Raw genomic sequence first — 21,650 nt, forward strand, 5'->3', positions numbered from 1 at the left:
TAAGACTGTGAAAACACAAGGTTTCATAAATCACAACATACTCATCTTTTTACTTTTTAAAATTAATATTAATATGCTTTGTGGTTAGCTATATATATTGGGACCCTTGCAGAGAATCTTGACTTTTAAAATTTATTCTCTCTTCTTTGTAGCTGTGTAGCTACCTTGAAAACATCTAGGAAATCATTAACTTATTCTGTAACTTCTGATAAGATCTCAGTGTTTGTGACCATTGTTGGGAACAAGCATCTGTCTTTTGTTGGCTTCTTTATAGACCCCTCCAACAACAGTTATATTTGTAATCATGTAATTGATGAAATAAACATTTAATCCATCTCTTAAAATTGGATCTTAGAGAATTTAGAGTTGCCTTTCTCATTCTTATTCAATTACAATAATAGAAGTTCTTCTATTTTAACTTATTACAATAAGTTAATAGTTTGCATATAATTAAATGATTAGCATACAAATTTTAAAACAAGAGTTTTTTGTTTTGTTTTCCTTAAAATCATAGGATGCCACAGTCATGGAATATAGAATTTAACATACAACTAAAATGAGTGAGTCTTGGGTATAACAGAACATAAGCAGTATGTTAGGATGGCTGAGAGCACAGACTTTAGTTTAAGAGAAACTAGAAAAGTGTTCTGCCTTTTATTAACTATGTGACTATAGGCAAGTTATTTAATCTTCATAACTCCAGGTTCATAATTTATTAAATAGTATGATAATGGTATCTACCTTAAAGAGTTGTTGAGTATTAAATGAAATATGCATGCACATAGAGCCTGACATTGGTAAGTGCTGTATAGCTTCTGTCAACATCATCATCATCACCATCACCATCACCATCAAATTCCCTACAAATACTGAACTGGAAACAACTCTTTGAAATATTGACTATAAAAATGATATATGTATAGACCTGTAATATTTACATGCAGTCTTAAGTCAGATTTTCTGAGCAATAGACTCTGAGACAAAGGTTCTATCACATTCTCTGACCACATATGCCCAATAAGTATGTGTTAAATGAGTGAGTGAAAGAATCAATGAGTGACAGAATTCTGTGATCAATAAGGGATATGCTTTGTCTTATAGAGGTATAACCAAATCTACCTGTTTTTCTCATCTCTACAGAGTTTCAGCTGTGGATAGCATTAGTTTAAATATATACTTGTTTTCTTGGTTCTGAAAATAATTTCTTATAACTTGGGCCTCATACATACTCCTCTTAGTAGATCTTGGAAATGTCCCTATTGACTTAACACATTTGGACAAAAAAAATCTCTGTCTAAATTATTCGATTTTTTATGTAGAGGGTTTTATAAATTATGTAATTAAAGAATATTAATACTTATTCAGACAGAATAATGATTTATTAGATTGCTTATCCTTTGTGTGCACAGTAGTATTCAGTAAATTATAAAGTAATAAAGGTAGTCAGAAAGTAGTATGGGCAGTTTTGTGGGGTTTTTTTAAGTATTCTAGATACCACAGTCTTTTAATGGCTTTTTCTATGAGGGAGCCTGTATGTTTGCATCTACCTGCCCTTCCTCTTGTATTCTGGTCATTCTGGTCTCATTAGCAGTCACGACCCCCAGTCTCCACATCTAGAAACCACCAGTCAGACTTGCCTCCTGCCTCTCCTTACATCCTTCCTCTCCTGCATCCAGGCAGTCACTGAATTGCCACCATTTCTGCCTCAGAAATATTTCACGTCTGGCACCTACGACCCCATTCATACTGCCAGAGAGATGACACCCCTCCATCATCTCTTGTCTAATTATTGCACCTCCTGACCCTGTCTTTCCACTGCGAGTCTCTTCCACTCCCCATCCAGTACCTTTACTGCCTCCATGGCAGTCCTAAAAACCAGACTGGATCAGTTATCCCTCTCTGTGGCTCCCTGTTGCCAATTCCTTGCACAGCCCCAAAGCCGCTCACTGCTTCTCCAGTGTCCCCTCCCAGGCTCCCTCCTCATGGGCTCCTCTTTTGCAGCCTTGTATACCGTACCCCTCACCTGGCCACGCCCCTCCCTCCGCTGCTCCATGCCTGCTGCTCTGCCAGCGAACTCTACTCATTCCTGAAGGCTCAATGCGAAGATCTCTGATGAGAAGCCTGCCCGCTCTGACTCCTCCAACAGAGACTAAATTCCACTTCTCCCATGGGACTTGATTCATAATATTTATCAGGAAAGATTATAATTTACCTGTGAGCTTCGTAAAAGCAGAGACTATACCTTCCTAACTTCCCTATCTTCTTGCTTGTAGTAGATACTCAATACATATTTGGTTACTGAATCTCTTATTCCACCCTAAGTCGTGGTCTCCATAGGTTGCTATTTATAGGTGTATTTAATAGCACACTCAACAGTAGGGTGTAAGCTGTATGAAAAGACTGACTGAAGAAGACTTTGAATTTACCCTCAGGGTGCCCCCAGCAGTCATTTTCCCTAGATCTCCATTTGTTCAGGGTAATATTTTTAGGTCTGTATAGAAAAGATAACACAATAACGAGGACTTTTTTCTTTCCTCCCCATTACCTGAAAAACAAATATATATATACATATATATATGTATATATACATATATTTTAAAGATATATTTATATATATATATATTAAAGATACTAATTCAAGGAAAAACAAATTATTCACCATTTTATGTGAAAGAATAGCCAGAGCTGTGCCATGTCTGGTCCACAGGAACGTGGACGCAAGGGCTGTAGCTGCACACGTGGGCAGACCCCACTGTACGAGCACTGCTGTGTGGATCTCAGGGACTCCAGAGATCCTGTCCTGCAGGACGAGCATTCCCGCAGGCAGGGGTTTCCAGGGCAGGCAGCGCTGCCTCAGCCACCTTTCCCTGTGATCATACCTTTCAGGGGCGTCTTCACCTACGGTTGCATAGATTGTGTAGTGCGCAAGGGTGCGATATTCCATAGTCCATCAGCAGCCTCACTCCCTGGCAAAACTCGCAGCTTCTTTTCTTCACTCTCTCTCTACTTTTCTCACTTCACAAAGGCCCAGTCATGCTTCTGCAGAGCAGCTCAACTTTGCTTTTCAGAGAGCAATACACATTAATCTCCTCTTGTTTTAAATCCATGACCCCAAATTTAAAATGTCATTTTACACTTCCCAGAAATCCTACTCTACCTCCTTATAGTGTTTCTTTTTCTACTTTTCAAATAGGATTGTTTCGCCTTATCCTCTATCTTCAAGTCTCTTGTATTACTACTTCCCCAACACTCTCCCTCTTGCCACTGCACTCGCGTCTCGCTGACTTCGCTGCTATTTCTCAAACATGCCAGTCTCACACCTGCCTTAGAGCCTTTGCACTGGCCGTTCCTTCTGCTTGGAACACCTTGCCACCTTTCCCCTCCTCAGAGAGACCTCTTCCCACCCCTACTCAGTAGCCATGCAGCCATGTCATACCATCCAGTTCAAACTTCTGCTCAATATGTATCATTATTTTGCTTCTTGTTTATTTGTTCGTTGTTTTGTTTTTTATTTATCTCTCAAACTAGAATGTAAGCCCCACGAGAGCAGGGACTCTGTCTGCCTAGTTTATCTCTGTATCTATATTTAATCTGTTGACTCACCTACACTGTGCAATGTGACTTTGAGGACCTTGTTAGAAGTGTTCATACGTTCATATGTTCGTATGCACTAGTTGAGAGAAAACAGAGGCCAGGCAAGGCAGGCTAGTTTCTAAATTGTGACTAGGAGTGCCAAATTATGAAAATAAATGTTTCTATAGATTGCTGCATGCAAAAAATTGAGATTTTATTATTGTCTATTTAACAAAGAATGGGAACTGGAGGAAGAAGAAAAAGACCAAGAAGTGTGAGCCAATAATTTCTTTAATATTTTAGTGGACAAAACTTTATCATTCTGTTTTTGGTTTATATTTCTGTGAGCCAATTTTACTTTTATGTGTTTTCCCCATATACTACTTAGTTTTGGTTGAAATCATTATGGACCGACTCTGATTTGCTGTGTGGTCTAGTTTTATCTTCATCACTGCTTGACTACACAGGTGACTTCTAGGCCTCACTTTCCTCATTTGCAGAACAAGGGGTTTTATATCTTCTAGCCCAAAGGTGCTGTGACTCTGTGAGATGAGATTAGTCTGTCTGCAGGTGGTTAGGAAATTCCTTCTTCTTTCAATTCTAGAAAGAAATAAAATTTGTGCCATTGTAGGATCTCCTCTCCTTTTCTGACAAACCCTTTCCAAATATCTAAGTGCTTGTGACAAACATTTATGCAGTACATTTAAAAGTGATTTACAAATAATAAAATAGAATTTCTACCACCTTTCATTATTTTCTATCACCTTGAATATTTTTCAAAGCAGCACACTAAAACTCACTTTTTTTCTTTATAAATTAATAACAAGAAAAGCATACCTATATATTATCATTCGTGCATTCTCTGGTCTTTCCATTAGTGATATGTTTCAATTTGAGATTGGCCTTTCATATTAAATAGTTTTCTGCTAAAGTCGAAGGAAGGGTTTTTAACAGTAGCAAAATTTTGCACCTCTAAAATTATTTCAGATATGAACAGTTTTTACTGTTTCCATTACTTCACCCGAATTGCTTTGAGGGGAGAATAACTGCGACATGCTGCAGTGGGATATGATAGTGACAGGAACATCATCAAGCCGGGACCCAGAAATGAGAGTAGTGATCATTACCAGGTACGGGTCCTGTCTCTAAAGCATTTTATATTTATTTAATGACTTAATCCTCAGTACAGCTGCTGTTATATCCATTTTACAGATGAGGCGCAGGAAAGCTAAGGAATTTGTCCAAGATCATGAAATTAAGGAGTTAAGAGCTGGAATTCAAAGTCAGACACACTGTGGCTTCAAAGTCTGTGCCCTGAACCTTTAGGCAATGGTTCCCTGTGACAGCAGGGGTTGTATTCCTGCTCATCCACCAGACTAGCTTCCTAACATTTGGTGCGAGTTGTCTAGGCTCTCTGTGCCCTCATTTTCCACTGTAAACTCAGCAGGGTGATATTTGTACAACTATTCTTATGAGAATGAAGTGAAGCAATAGTGGGAGTTTTCAAAAAGTGAAGTAGATAATAGGTGTTTATTGTACCCATTATTATTATTTATACTTTTTGTAAAGTGTATTAATATTATTTTGAATTTGCTCAGTATTTAGTAAAAATATTTTAAAGAAAAGTATTATCTAAGTTGGATTTAATTCCATATGTGACTATATATATATGTGACTTCAATAGGATATTAATGAAGAAACAAAACTCTTTTTGAAAATATATAGATTCAGTGCAATAGAGGATAAAAATTAAAGAAATAATCTGAAATCATCTTGAAGAAAAATAAGTTTTAAAATTCAGACTTAATATGAAAAATTATCCATCATATATCCTCACTCAAAAATCAATTTATAAATGCAAAGACAGGATAGAAAGAAAAAGCAAGGAAACACCTGGACAAAAAAAATTAAGAAAATTAAAATGATAGATATTGCACTTCACAGTTATCTCAGTATATCGACATTCTTCACCCTAGACATGTCATTTTTACAGGCTTCCAGCTTGGAAGTCCTGCAGTAATTGATACGTGGCTCAGCTTATTAGAAGTGCAGGAAATCAAATTTAAGTTTCCCTGTAACCTTTTCTGCTACTTAATTTAAAATAAATAAAACCAAAATGTTGAAGGTGGGACAATAAAATGAAAAGCTTCCTGGGGAAGATTTTTTTCCCTTCTCTCTTTACAGAGAAAAGCAGACGATTAACGAGGATTTGTCACTCAAGCTTGAATACTTAAGTTTCTCAGCTGTGAGGACAATGAATCAGTATAGATCTAAAGGAAGACAGAAGTGGCCACCTCACCAGAGTGCCTCTTCCCATCTCATCTCGATTTTTCTTTTTTCCCAAGAGAGAATTCGGAGGCGTCTCTATCAGGTTGTGTTGATCTATCTCTAGCAAAGTGTTGTTTCCCTAAGGTTATTACAGATTTCTGTAAGGCAAAGAAGTTTGGAGAATTTTAAAATGACATGAATTCTTGACAAATTGAAAATGATTGCATCCAAAGTGTAAGTGGCTGAACTGAGGGAAGATGAGGTTTCCTGGAGTTTATGTCCAAAGCACATCTTTGAGGCATGTCAACACTACTTCACCCAGTTTTGTTTATGAACCATTTTAACACTTTTCTGCCTGCACAGTGCAAAAGCAGCTGCTTTGTGAATTTAATTTTAGAGGAAGATGGAAAAGCTCTATGGAGCCAGGCAAGATATAAAATGGTTTACTTAGAAAACACTGACAGATATCATACTAAGACTAGAAACGGTGAAAGACAATCTGTTTTCCCCCAGGGTTATGGTTTCACTTACGGACCCATCTAATTTCCAAATTCTCAGTCGTTTTTTTTTACAGAGATTAGGTATCCAGCATTAACCTACTGGTGTGTTTAAAAGAAAGACATTTTGGCTAAAAGGACTCTGGACTTGGGAGTCCCTGTTTCTTGCCATATTGAGAGAGTCCTACTCTATTATGAGACCCTGAGTGCTTTGTAATCAGGAAATAGATTGTTAGGTTAATGAAATCAAATTACAGTTGGTCCTTCATATTCATGAGTTCTGCATCTGTGGATTCAACCCCAACCACCAGATAGAAAATGTTCAGGGAAAAAAAAATTAGCAATACAATAAAAATAACATAAAAATCTAATATAGTATAACTACTATTTACATATCATGTACATTTCACTGGGTATTATAAATGATCTTGAGATGATTTAAAGTATCCTGGAGGGTGTGCATAGGCTATATGCAAATACTACGTTATTTTACATCGGGGACTTGAGCGTCTGTGGATTTTGATATGTATGGGGCTCCTACAACCAATCCTCTGTGGATACCAAGGGACATCTCTATTGCTTATAAAGTTGATTAATTATTACAGATTTGTCTTGGTTTTTAAAATCACTTTGACTTTCAAGTTGCACCTCATTCAAATTTCTTTATTTTCTTGGAAGGGGCAATGGTGGTGGGACAGGAAGACACTTTTATTTTTGGAATTGGAATCATACATTCTACAGCCTGTTGCAGAGAAAGAACATTAGTGCTTTTACCTATTGAGTATTAAAACAAGACAGAGGGACAGCATCGATTTCAATAATTCCAGTAATTTCCATTTATTTTCTAAAGGAGTTGAATTGTATTAAATTTTGGGCAGCTACCAGTTTAACACTACCAAACACAATAAATTATAAAATGATCCTTTAAATGGCATCCATCTGTAGCTTTCTAATAACTAGCTACCTGCTCAGTGACATATCTGAACATGGAGCCATGTGGATAACCCATGATACGTCTAGGGCTGTTATATGAAGTTTGTGTTCTACTACTTCAGTCCATAATTCTGTGTGGCAGAACTGCTCTTATTTCCCTATACCTCACTGCACTTTAAAAAAAGAAATGAGCACTGGATAAATAACTAAGGTTTGGGATCACTTCTACTCCCTACCCCCAAAACCATAATATTTTATAAATCCATCTGTCATTTTAATTACAAGGTCTACTGTTTGAAAAAAAATCAACCACTATTTATCTGCATATGACACACTTTCCCCTTCCTTCCCACCCACCCAATCTTCAGGGTTTTGTACCTGCACCTTATACCAGCTGGTCAGCTTCCTGCCAGCACTCCCTTTATTCTCACTGCCATTTCACTGAGTGAGTCCCTGAAACAGCTGAAATTGATCCAATGGCCGGTTGCTCAAAGGTTCTGTGCAGAGTAGTTGATTTTGTTCTTGAGCATCTATAAAGATATGCTCCACTGTGAATTAAGCCTTTTTAGTGACAGAGTAGATGATGATAGAATCCCACCAGCCTTATCAGGAGAAGTTCCCTGACCTCATTATTGATAATGGATCCATGGTAAGTCAGCCTGTTGTGAAACCTCATGTTCAGTTATGCAGGATAATGAGTGACTCAAAACTTAACATGTCTCAGCTATCGTCCTTATGATAGGAATTGTACAGCTTCTTTCAAAAGTGAAATAAGATTTTAAGTAGAGTGGTTCACTTTTATGTCCAAACAAAAGTTATCACCAACATTCAGACTGACCTGATTTTAAATGTCTGATTTTAAAATATGACAGGATTGCTCTTTAACTTCACATTTCACTAATCCTTTTGTAGGAAAGTTAGGACAGGTTTATTCATTTTTAAGTGTTAATTCTGGAATTCTAAAAGTATGCAAATGGCATTTGTCTTTGGATTCACAAAAACTCTAGATATTCAGAGTCTGAATTATTTAAACTCCCACAACACATGCACTTTTGCTTTTCAAGCATGAGTTATAATTTAATTAAAAACTTCTGGTGCATTGCTAGCATTTTAAATATTAATATGTTCCATGGATCACTTTCGATTATCTACCGTCTTGAAATTCTTGAAGATGTCAGATTTTTAAGATTCCCAAAGTTGCACTTGGAATTGTCTGTTGAGGCAAAGGGGACTGTGATAATTACACACATCCATTAGGATCAGCAGAGGAGATAAACTTTGGGGAGGCTTAATGGGCATGTCTCAGTGACAGCTAGCAAAGAGCATTTGGCATGATTAAGGATGGATTTGAATGCAGTTGAAAATATACTCTCATTATGGACACCCAGTGGAAGTTGCACTACAAATGTTAAATTCCCCTGAAGAAGAGTGGTGTTTCAGGGAAGCTTTGAAATCCACTGTGGCCATCATCCAAATTATTCTCTTTTCTTTATGTCTTTCTGCTGTCAGAATCACTTTGTGATGCCCAATTCAACTCCCTACATCTCTGAAAAGAGGCAACCTGTTGATCTCTGTGTTTCAGATTGTCCGGAGATACATCAAGGATTGGCTTGAAAGAAAGAAGCCTCCCTTTGGTGCCGTCAGCAGCAGTGTGCTCCTCATGATCATCTACACAACGTTCTGTGACACCTTCTCTAACCCAAACATTGACCTGGACAAGTTCAGCCTTGTTCTCATACTGTTCATAAGTAAGTTGGAAATGGGCTACCCTGGCCATCCATCAGTTTCCTCAATAGCAAAGTATAGCAAGTTGTGCTCTCCAAATTCATTTCTAATGTTAATATGACTATTAATGAATACTTAGTTTCATATTTTGTTTATCATGTGTATTTATTCTATAAAACAACATCAGGTATACACTTATGATCTTAACCTCCTTTGTTTTCTGGGTCTGATGCACTATTTTCTGATTTATAATAGTTGATGCCAGATGAGAGAAGCCTTAATATCTGTGAAATTCAAATGTTAGATTGAGCACTTTGTCATCAATTTAGTTTATTATAACTTTAAATTGATCTCACCCTTTATTGTGATTTAAAAACAAAATTTATAGTATATGATGCTACTATTTTATAAGCATAATAATTTGCCTGCACTAGTTAAATTGTGAATGTTTACATCATATTTCTAATAAAATATACCCAAAGTAATATCATCTCATTTTGAGAAAGAAGCAGACTATCAACTGCGGGTAACTACTAAGGCTCAAAAATCAACCTTTTGTTCTATTTATCTGTAATACTAAAAGACAACCTTTATTAATATTGTAATATCAAAGAATCTTTTGTTATTAAAATCAAGATGAGTTATTTCAAAGTATATATCATATGCCCCTGAATTTGTGCTATTTGCTATAAATACTCATAGTATAAACCAGCTTTTTCTAAATTGACCAAGTTAAATAACTGTATCATATGAAAAAAGGTTTTAGATTTTCCTGAGTAGTAGGTATCAAAGACAGTGTTTGGGGATATTATCAATAAGAACAGGTTGAGTCCCACTAATTTAAATGATTCTATCAGTTTAGCAATGTATGTTTGTTTCGTTTATTCATTTGTTTTTCTTTTTGAGTTCCCGTAAGTTTCAGATAAAACTAAACATGCCAGTAAATATGTTACAGATAATGCTTTACAAGGGCTAATTTAGATTCAATCTTTTTTTCTTCAGTATTTTCTATTCAGCTGAGTTTTATGCTTTTAACCTTCATCTTTTCAACAAGGTAAGTGATTTGGTATCTCTTGTTGTTAGTTTCTGAAATGAGGAATCATGCTCTTTACTTGGCTACTATGCTACTATACTGTTCTATTTTTTCTCCTGTCTTCCTGACCATTCTGTCTCCCTCCTGCCACCTTCAAACTATAGACATCACAAAGGATCTGTCCTTGGCCCTTGCCTTACCTGTCTACATCATGTGCTTGGGCAGCCCCATCCATTCCACTGGCTTGAGCTGCTAACATCATACTGATGATTTTTGAGTCTAGACCTTCTATTCCAATGTTTCATCTGAGTTCCAGCCTTATTTGTCACTTATCACTTAAATATCTTCACCTGACTGTCATAACAAGACCTCAGACTCAAGATACTCAAAAGGGATTGATCTTTCCCCCCAAACTTCCTCTTTCCCTCTTATTTCTTGACTTATATGAAATAGAACCACCATCCTCAGAGTTACTCCAACGGGAATCCTTCACTTCATTATTTTTTAAAATTTTTTGATCCTACCTCTATATTTTTTCTGCTCCCAAAGCCACTTCCCTAATTCAAGCTCTTGTTGCTTATTTTCTCCCTAGACTATTATAGTGAGTATCTTACTGGTAACTCCATTTCTAGGCCCAACTTATCTTAGCGATTTCATCCTGCTTTCCATGACTAAAAGTTCAGATAATGACTCTCTTGTGCAGATATCTTCAGTGGTTATTTGGTGCCTGCAGAATGAAGTTTATTTTAGAGGGCAAGGCCCTCCACTCTATTTTCCAACTCATGAACTACTACTAATATTCATACTAGTAGCTTTAGACTGAGGTAGAATCTTTGCTGTTCATGGAAGAATCTCATGCTTTCTCATTTCTGCCCTTTGCTTAGGCTATCCCCATGTCCAAATTGGTCTCCATGTCTTAGTTCATCTTTCTTGTTCTCAAAGGATTACCTCCAATGTAAATTCTTCCACCTATATGATATATTCAAAAAGCGTTACTTAAGCATTTTTCACACTAAACTTTCCTCACACTATTTACCATAGTGAATGCCATGAATAAGAGATGATTCTGATACTGCAGGAGTTTATAGACTAGGTATATTCACTGATAACTAAGTGTGCTCTGAGTGATACAGTAAGGCAACCTGTAGTCAATTCAAAGAAGAAGAAAGCACTTTCCAAAGAGAGTGGTACAGCAAGGCTTCATAGAAGAGATGGGGTTTGACATGAATCACAAAGAATAGCTAATTGTTCAGCAATCAGAGATGCCAAGAATGGGTTCTTGCTGGGACAAGAATCAGTAATGCAAATGTAGACGTACACATGAAAAAAACAAGACATGGTGGGACAGTCGGGGTAGAGGAAGATTGAAAATAATAATAATAAGTGGAAAGGTAGGCTTGGGCCAGATTGCAAGGCCCTTGAACACCAGGGGATAGCAATGAGTGGCCACAAGGGAAAGGGCCCAGGCTGTTTATGGCTTGAAGTCAGAGCGGTCGACAGTTTAGACTTCACATTAGGCACTTGGCTTTACTGTACGTGGTATATAGCACTAGGTTGATTGTAAACAGTCAGTATAAACTTATTGATTGATGTAATTTGAAGCATTTTCCAAGCTTGAGATTGTGATTTATGAAGTAAGAGTAAAGCCTGGAGCCATTAAGTCACAGAGAAAATGTGACTTAATTGGGCAAGTCTGAGAGTAGGAGCTATTTTAAAGTTCTTTTTGTAAATGGCTTGTTATGTCACCTTAGGAAAGATGTTTACCTTTCAGTGGCTGTTTGTTTGCCGGTCCTTGTGGCAAAAGTAATAATCAGACCCCCTCGTCCGATCAGATTAGGTAGGATGTGATATGCTGTTAGTGGCTGAAACATCTCCTGAACAGAGCACAGAGCAGCCACCGCTGGGACTGCTGCAGGGGACATGGGGGCTGGGGAGCAGGGCTGTCACAGCTAGTCGGACTGAAGTGAAGAATTTTCAGCATGGCATAGACTGGACTTTCATAAGGACCTGTGGTTTTTGAGATCCTTTTCTTTTCTGCTTTATTCTGCCTTCACTAAAGTTCTGTTGCATGTTGAACTTCCTCAACCCCTTGTCAGACACACACATTCTGTGATAAACAGCAGCATATGGAACTGCTGCAATCATGCTCCAGGTCAGAGGCTGGGAAGCCCCAAAATATTCCATTAAAATTGGGGAATTTTCCAAATGAGCAAAATTTATAAGATAGTTTTCATATTCTGTTTTCATGTTGAGAGACCTCATAGCTCTTGAGGATTTTATTGGAGGAGTGAGAGATGCCAATTTATTGAACCCTGTTCCACGCTAAGCACTGTCATAGGAATTGTGTGTATGTTATTTCATGTAACCATCAGAGACTATGATACTTTGCATTTTTACTGCTATTTTGCAGATGAGGACCCATGCTTAGAGTAGTTTGGTTTATTAATTTGCCTAAAGTCAGATTTTAGTACTTTGGTAACTTAACCAAAATCAAATGGCAGGTAGTACACCTAGAATTGAAATCCATTTCCATTTGACTTTTCCAATAGCATTTGCACATGCCTTTTCCTCCATACTAAACTATTTTAACTACTTTTTTTTTTTTTTGAGACAGCATCTTGCTCTGTCATGTGGGCTAGAGTGAGTGGCATCATCATAGCTCACTGTAACCTCAAACAAACTCCTGGGCTCAAGCGATCCTCCTGCCTTAGCCTCCTGAGTATGTGGGACTATAGATGCACATCACCATACCTGGCCAATTTTTCTATTATTTTGTAGAGACAGGGTCTTGCTCTTGCTCTCACTTAGGCTGGTCTTGAACTCCTGGCCTTAAGTGATCCTGCCACTTTGGCCTCCCAAAGTGCTATAAAAGTGCTTTGCATTTTACTGCTATTTTGCAGATGTGTGAGCCGCCTGGCCTCAATTACTTTTAAAATTCATAATACTTGTTTTGGTCAGAGAATTTATAAAGAGTATTTGACTAAATTCTTCAAGTTTACCTACAAATAAACAAATTAGCCAAAGATACCAAGAGTTTGAACTAGGACCCATTGGTTTATACTCTATTGAATATTATTTTCTTTGCCTACTTTTTCTTCCTACTTAAAATTTGTGAAATTGTCCTGTGTGTGTACGCATATATGTGCCTTTTTTTTTTAGTTTTTTTCTTACCAATTCCATAAATCTAAAACCAATTTAGATATCAAAGACAAAAATTTCAGCATGGAAATTGGTCTATCTTTTTTGTGTCTGTGTGCAGCATGATGAAAGTTTAGCATACAGCCCAGAGAGACCCAGCCCAGAAAATTTAAGTTTCCTACAACACTCTGCTTAACTGGTTAGCATTTCTTAGATTTACTTACCTAACATGTTACCATCCGAGTAAGCATTTAAACTATATTTGAGAGTGATTATTCTATGTCCTCATTTATCTGTCTATACAATGGGGTCAGGGTTAAAAATTCCAACTCTGGAGTCAGACAGACTTGGGTTTCAGTCCTATTTAAGAACTTTATAACTTTTGTCAATTGTCTTATGTACCAAATGATAGTAGTAGTAGTACCTATCTCATGGGCTCATTTAGAGAATTAAATAATATGCACTTACCCCTCAGCATAACACCTAGCATATAGAAAGTGTTCAGTAAACTTTAGCTACTGTAGATTATTAATTATATCAAATTAGTTTATATAATATGAAAAACTAATGATAGAAGAAGGGTAATTAGCTTCACTAGCTTTGCGATACATTATTTTTTACTTTTCTATGTCACAGTTGCTAAGAAATGAGAGTTGATTCATCAAGCCAAGAGTCAGCTCTCTACAGTTACCTAAGGTTTCTGCAACTTAGGGAAACTGTCAAAGGTTTTTAAAAAGTTGAAAAAGAAAAACAGCTGTAACTGGGAGTCTTCAAAATGTATAAAAATATATAAAAGACAGCTTGGTAGGCTGTTAACTAGAGTAACAGAAATCTAAATTGTGACTAGAGTGATAAAAGAAACCATTAAGAATGAAAATGGAAGAGAACAAAGATTCACATATATTGTATAGGTGTTTAAATTCTTATCAGTACATTTTCAGTCAGATGTCTCAGTAGTTCCCTCACCACAGCTCTGGGAGAAGGAGGGTGGCTGACGAGTGGAAGAGGAGAAGGGAGGCAGATAGTCGTTGTCATGATGGTAAGTCTCCCTACCATTGCAGAAGTGAGTCAGCTAAGCCATGGAGCGCTAGGTAACTTGTTTAGTGTCACACAGCTAATGACAGAAGAGTTCTTCTCTAAAATTGGGCAAAGACAAAACACAAGTACAGAGGTTAACAAAGAAAAGTATTTCACGTGTAAGTTTTCTCCTCTAAACACAGGAGGCTTAGACAGAACTATCTCAGAGGACCTTTTCTGCTCCACATTCTGTGATTCCACTAGTAAAACCTGACATGTTTTCCTTTGTGGGTACTGCAAAGGAAGGCAAAGTAAATATTATGTGGAAAAACACTGACTGAAAGCTTTGTAAGAGAGAATAAAAAGACCAGTTGGGAAGAAAAGGAGATAAACATCTCAAAGGAAGGCCAAGTGATCAAAAGAATCATTCAAAACAGGATAAAAAGAAGATCAATATTAAAAAGAGATAAGGTAGAGTTAGAAAATAAATAGTAATGTGATTCCTTTCAAGAATGTGAGCAGACACAATAGAGATATTAATGAAAACAATGATAGTCACTGCTACTTGAATATAATGTACAGGACACTTCATTTTTCTGTGTGTTATCAGGCTCTTGTGCCATGAAGCCTCCCATGACAGCGTGTTACTCACCAACATAACTGCTCTCACTCATTAAATTTTGTAGTATTTTTTTATATTTTTTTACATTCTCTTTCTCAGAAGGCAAACTTTTATCTAAGATTTGGAGCAGCCAACTTACTAGTTGTGTGGCTTTGGGGAAGTTGTTTAATTTCTTTGTGCTCAAGTTCCCTTTGTGGAAAAAGCAGGGCAATAGTACCATCTCCTTTATAAGGCCGTTCTGGGAAGGAAGTAATATTGGATGCAAAGAGCTCTGAAAAGTGCTCAATAATATTTACTACTGTGGTAATTCCTCATCATCAAGAACGGAGGGTTAAGTGAGCATCTGCTCTGTTCACTTTCCCTGAGCTCTGTGAGGTGGAACATTCTGGTACTATGTAGCTAAAGGACAAGTCCACCCTCTTGAGGAGGAATATTGTTATTAACTTTAAATATTCCATCTTTATGCCTCAAGGTTCTAATCCTCCCTTCCCTCTGATGGACTTTGTGTCAGTAGGGCTGTGAAGCAGTGTTCCAGCTCAAACAAGCCAGAAAGCTCCCAACATGGGCCTAGCTTTAGTGTCCTCACCTGAATCAGAGGATGAGCGAGCATATCTAGCAAATATCCTCTGTAGGCACCTTGTAAACGCTGCTCTGATGATGGCAGCTGGTGCCAGATCACATCAGCGCCTCCCTGACCAGAGAGACTCAGACACAATGGAAAAGTGCTACAACCTGGGAAAGAACAAGATATCAAGCAGAACAAAGGTCACTAAAGGAGAAGTGTATTACCAGACTCTCTAGGAAGAAAACCAAACTGTATAAACCCAGATGCAGCCAATCATTGGTTATAAACTAGGGCAAACAAAAGACTAGAAAGGTCTTTGCATTGTTACTATCACTGTAAGCATTGCTGGAGAACATCCCCAAACTAAGCCAGCTGGTTACACTACATGTTCTACCATCCCAGGCGGGCAGTCACTCCTGCACGGAAGTGTTTTACTCATTGTGAATCGATGTACATCATATTCTTCAATCTACCTATTTCAAGCTTTCCCAATTTCTTTGGTTCCAGGGCCTCAGAATTACTTCCAACTATGTGTAGATGAGTGGCATGCCTCACACTTTTCAAAGAAGTAAAGTCTCTGACATAAGTTGCCTTTGCTTTCCCATTCTCTACCTGAATAGTTTCCATATGTTTTACTCACCTTGTCTACTTTTGCTTCCAGCTTGGAGATGGTAGGAAACGCCCTTCTCCAGCTAATTCTTTCAGTCTTGTCCTCTCAAGCCTCTTTGGGAACCTGGGCTCATCAGTTCTTTCTGTCTGCTGCATCTCCACTCTTTCCCTATAATCATGTTCAAACAGCCCATGTCCCTTTTCTTCTCTTCACCAGATTTCTTAAAAAACAGTCCTTCTCGCTACTGCAAATCCAGTACATTTCAACATCAGCCTCTCGGCCTCCTGCCCAAGCCCCTTCAGGCCTTCTCTTCCATTTTCTGGTCCATTAATGCCTCAGTGCTCCTATCAGTCCTATATGCTCAAAGTTTATAACTCCTCCTCCTCTCTCAAAGCAACAATAATAATAATAATATCAACTAGCATGTATTAATCACTTACACTGTGCCAATTTCTTAATAAGCTTTGGCATTTATCCTCACAGTGTCACTAAGAGGCAGGCAGGATCATCCTCATTTTATATATAATCAAAAGGATGGTCTGGATTTAAAATCAGGTGTGTTTATGCCCAAAGCCTGTGCTTTTAAGCTGCACAGAGGTTAACAGTTGACAAGTTCATTCGTCTCCTTGTCTCTAGTCACCGTCTCTGATCCTCACTCTGACTCTTCAGGCCTTTGCAGCTCACTGCTTTCTGCCTAAACTCACCATCTTCAGTCTTATACTGTGCTGTGTGATTACTACTCCTTACAAACGGGTCTGATCATGTCATTCTACGGTCCCCAACCCTTCAGCAGTTCCCCTCATCCCATCTTATCAAATCCACACTCTTGGGCATAAGCCCACATCCCTGTGCATACGTCAGCCTGAAGGTCTGCTCTTTGCCCACGCTCATACCGCAGTCTCACCATCTCGTACCTAACACACACATCTGCACATGTCGAAACCTGTTCTTTAGGCCCAGCTCAACTGTTATTTCCTCCTAGAAGGTTCTCTTCTGCTCCATCATCACCTCCTGCTCCCTCCCCCACCAAGCTAGAGATAATCCTATGCTTTCAGTGGCAAATCACTGAATCTCCTGTCTCCCTCCTCTCTCATATATATCTGTACTCCTTTCATCTCTCAGCCCTTGTGTTCACAGCCCCTTACAGAGATCTTTTCCCATGTAAGGAATAAAGGGATGAAGAAATATCTCAGCCATGTTGTGCAATGGTTAAAACACAGAGTGGTATCACAATGTGAATATGAGAATGAAATGTGGAAACAGTGAGGCAGTCTTATTATACTCAAATGATACACATCTGGGGAGAATCGTCCACTGAGGGGAGACCCCAAAAATTCAGTTTGGAAAGTTGTTATCAAGAAAGAGCTGGAAATATGACAAGTTAGGAGGCAAGAACATACAGGCCTTTCAAAGAAGAGGAGACCAAAGGGCCATTTAAATATTCTCTTGACACAGGCACAGGGGATGAGGAGGAGAAGGCTCTTCTCCCTCCAGGGAGTATATAACAAAGAAAACAGGATGTGGGATCGATCTATTTAGGGAAGATTTGTCTCTGGCAAAAGTTATGCATGGAGATGAGGTTACTAAGGGAAATTGCGGGATCTCTTTCATTAGAGATCCTTTAAAATTGGGCGGATTGTTCTGTCTGCAATGGTATACATGCAGTTTCTGGAGCATTTCCATTTGCTGACTAAATCTTTTGTCAGAGTTCAGGGCAGGTAATGAATGGACTCACTGTACTGTCAAACCCTGATTCCTGCAGGAAGAAATAGTTTCCAAAATATAAGGGCACAATAGCAATAGTTACATTTCTAACCTTTTTGGCTCATGGTTCTCTAAATCTTTCTTAGGTAAAATAGAAAATCTGATTATGATATCCACACCCAGTAATACTGACCCCCCCCAAAACATGTAATCAGCTAGATATTTTTTTATGCTTAACACAGTATATGACAATAGTGGAACACAGTAGTTAAAAGCACAGGCCTAGGAGCCGGACTATTTGAATCTTGGCTCTGTCACTTAGCAATGAGCCCTGAGTAAATGACACACTTCTGTGTGCCTCAGTTTTCTCATCCATAAATAGGGACGGTGTATCCCTTACCTTGTGGAGTTGTCTTTACATATAAAGATGCAAGAGAAGTAAGTGCCTGATACATAGAGACTGCTCAAAAAATGATAATTTCCTGTTTTTACCAAAATATATGATATTAAATCTGTTCATACCAGGTATTTCTCAAAAATGTGTGTTTGCTGCCAAAAGCAAATAAGCATTTTTGAAATAAGCATCTTCGGAGATGTGTTGATTCTTTCAAGCCTCTGAATAGTATTAAGTGATAACCTAAAAATCAAGCTAAAAGGGTTCCTTACTGCATTATTTTCGTAAATTCCTACACGACAGGCTGATGTGGCATATGTGATCTTAGGAGACCTTCACTGCACGTTTTTAAAACTGTTCTCCTTTTCATGGATAAATGACTGAGAAGTGATTCTCTAAAAAGAAATTCAGACACTTCTGTACATTTGGGTGTAGAATTACTTCTGTCACCAGGACTGATCAAAGAGATGTTAACATGCAGGTAGGTACTACATTTGATTTGGGATATGTTAAATAGGCTTTTTATAAAAGTGTTTATAAAAAAACCTTTTTTTTGCCCCTAGGAATAATTCGGGTTTCACACCAGCAGACACAGTGGCTATCATTTTCTGTTCTACACACAAATCCCTCACGTTGGGTAAGTGATTCACAGAGCTAAAAGCCATACATTATCCTCTTGTAATTACATCTGATGATTTTGAAATTCAAGGAACTCTTCAAATTAAATGGAATGATGTATTGTCCACTCTGTTAGATAAAGAACAATAGCAAAGTGAGAATGGGTCATTGCTTTCAAACGCTGTTATTTGATTGAACCAATCTCCAAATCTAAATTTAACAGCATAGAATTTACCATAATTTGTAATCATGTTTTCAATTCTCATGAAAGATTATCAATGTAGAATGTTAACATTAACATTAGAGGCTGGGTAGGGGTAGAGGTGGGAGAGGATACTGTTTCTGAAAAAGGAATTGGCAGAAACTTTGCTTTGGAAGGTTCTAGAGTTGTCCCTGGAAAATGTTAATTTCCTTCCTCAGAGCTCAATGCAAGGTACAAATAATATTTGCACCCTAATTTGATATTGACATTAGTTTGAAGTTCATTTCCAAATGTTATGTTATTTCTATAAAGAAACAATATAGTTATCATTAACTCAAGAGGATTAGCACTAAAAGTGAAATAAGTATTTATTTAATGGATAAAAATGGAGTAAGGAGAAAAGTGCTATTTTCTACTTAGTTTTATCCAATTTAGTGGCATTGTCCCAAGAACCTATTAGATATCCAGAATCTATGATTTTAGTCATTAAAAGTCATTAAGTAATTAGAAGCTTTATTGAAATATACATCATTCACAAACTGCTTGAGGTGGTGGGCATGTTATGGCACAACCTTAATATAAAAATTTCTCCACATTTTGGCATGAAACTGACTTAATAGAGTGGAGAATTTTGACATTGCTGTAAGTCTGCTCATGTTAACGTAATTCACTCTGTAAACTAGAAACGAAGACATTTCATGTTTTTACAAATCCCAAACACAATGTCTGACAGAGTCTACTATCTCAGTCTTACCGAGTTTGGAAAATGATTTAGAAATTGGACAAACTCTTAAGGAGCTGTTGTCATCTAGGGCTTCAGCTTATTTGAAAAAATTATGTATCTACAATCCATGCAAGGCACTATTTTTGGTTTTCTTCATAATCATCATCAAATTGAAGTTGAAACAGCCTTGGAAGCCATATTCCAGTCCTGATTTTGTGACCCTGGACAAATCAGTTAACCTCCCTGAACCTTAGCTTTTTTATCTGTAAAATGAGCAGAAAAACACTCGCTTTGTAAAGGCATTTGTTAAGTACCTAGCACAGCACTTGGGAGATCATAGGTAGTCAGTACATGACAAAATATGTTCAGTAATTGTCCCATGAATAGATTACTGTGGACTAAATGGGATAGCACCTCTAAGAGCTTGCTGTGCCACCCTGCACATAGTGGGTGCTCTATGAGCAGCAGCTATGATTATTCACTATTAACCACTTCGCTACAGCGCTCACCGGCGCGAAACCTTGCCGGCAGCCAGCACTCACAGTCTGCACGATAGTCAGTGCTGTGCATTGACGACGAATCCGTTTTGCTCTTGTGTGATGAGGAAAGCTTGAAAGCACTGAAAACTTGTTTTACTTTACAGGCAGCTTTACTTGTAACGTAAATCAGAATAGGTAACATATACATATATGTTTTCATTATGTTATTTTTAAATGTTCACAATTTTATTTTGATAAATGAAAAATTAGAAAAGTCATATCACAGCTGTTGGCTACAGTCACTATGCACGTTCATCTGTGGCTGTCGACTATAGTCGACGCTGGTACCGAAGTGGTTAATAACTATATTAGTTACAACTGTTGCCACTTCCAGCGTTCCAGTCCCCTGACCCCTGTCTTGTAGGTTTTCCTGTAACGAGTGAGGTTTAGTGGTTGACCTCAAAGAAGTCCTCATACACATCTTTCCTATGTGTTTTATTGTGGTGTGATATCTGGTGTTCTAGGTCTTCTAAAAACTAAGGGACTTTTATAAAGTTAGGAAATCCAGAGGAGGGTGCTGCTGGACTCCTCAGACGTAGAGTGTAGGGGTCCAATGAGCCCATGTCCTCGTGTCCATGCCGAACCACGGCTGCAACAAATTCTTTTCTCCATTTCTGCATTGGGCTTTTAAGCCTGACCCACTCCCAGGGATTTGCTTTTATCTAAAAAACCAAAATGGATTTTCTTTGTTTCTCCACTGAGTTTTTCTGTGTGAGAGCTAGCTGTGTTGAACAAAGAGCAAGAAGCATACCCAAGAAGCATACTGCAATGTGATCAGTATTCTTTTCTTTTCTATTAGAAAAATACCTCCCTATTCAATCATTTTTTTTTTATTTTGTCTCTTCATTTTTCTTAATCCCAAAGCCATACCCGTCTGTTTTTTATACTTTCTGAAAGCTAATTTTCAGGCAAGCAGATAGGTACTCTGAAGTAGTAGTTTTGCTGAAAAGGATTGGGTTAACTTGGATTTTTGTTTGCTTCTGCAGTGTTCACCCATGAAATAGATACTTAGATCCTCTAATAGGATACTGTACTAGTGTGGTATCTAAGTAACCAAGTAGTATCAATCCTTAGTTACTGTCATAACATGACACACCTAAGTTCTCTTGGAATTATAAGATCTAAATACTCAACCTGGCTCTTACACTGATGCTTTCCCAGGCCTCAGTTTCCTTGGCTCCCAGATTAGGTAATTGTACTTCCAACTCAAATATTCTATTGTACCTTATCCTACCTGGCTTCCTTCTTGTGGTCTCCTAGGTAGCCTTTATAAAAATGGCCTCTTTGCTGTTACCCTTATCTCAGGGAGATCATCCTCATTTCCATATATAGCAAGGGATGTTTGGATGCTGTTGCTAGAATGGCCTTGTTTAAGCCCTGTAAATTTACAGTATCCATTTTCACAAGATCCAATATGTTTCCCTCTACTGGTGACCTGACCTCACTGGTACAGAGGATATGCCATGACAGTGACCTAAGCTACAGGCT

At 37.9% G+C, this 21,650-nt stretch overlaps 1 protein-coding gene across 1 annotated transcript in view; it reads left to right on the plus strand.

The window, feature by feature from the left end:
* The window catches only part of SLC10A7 (solute carrier family 10 member 7), a 234,400-nt gene that overhangs the window by 186,013 nt on the left and 26,737 nt on the right, over positions 1–21,650 (plus strand). Inside the window, exons 8-10 of the mRNA XM_012783763.3 lie at positions 8,854–9,019; positions 9,999–10,050; positions 18,643–18,716. Of these exons, the coding sequence (XP_012639217.1) occupies positions 8,854–9,019; positions 9,999–10,050; positions 18,643–18,716 (292 nt within the window). The remainder of the gene's footprint in view (positions 1–8,853; positions 9,020–9,998; positions 10,051–18,642; positions 18,717–21,650) is intronic.

The sequence above is a fragment of the Microcebus murinus genome, chromosome 15 (genome assembly GCF_040939455.1).
Source record: "Microcebus murinus isolate Inina chromosome 15, M.murinus_Inina_mat1.0, whole genome shotgun sequence".
NCBI lineage: Eukaryota > Metazoa > Chordata > Mammalia > Primates > Cheirogaleidae > Microcebus > Microcebus murinus.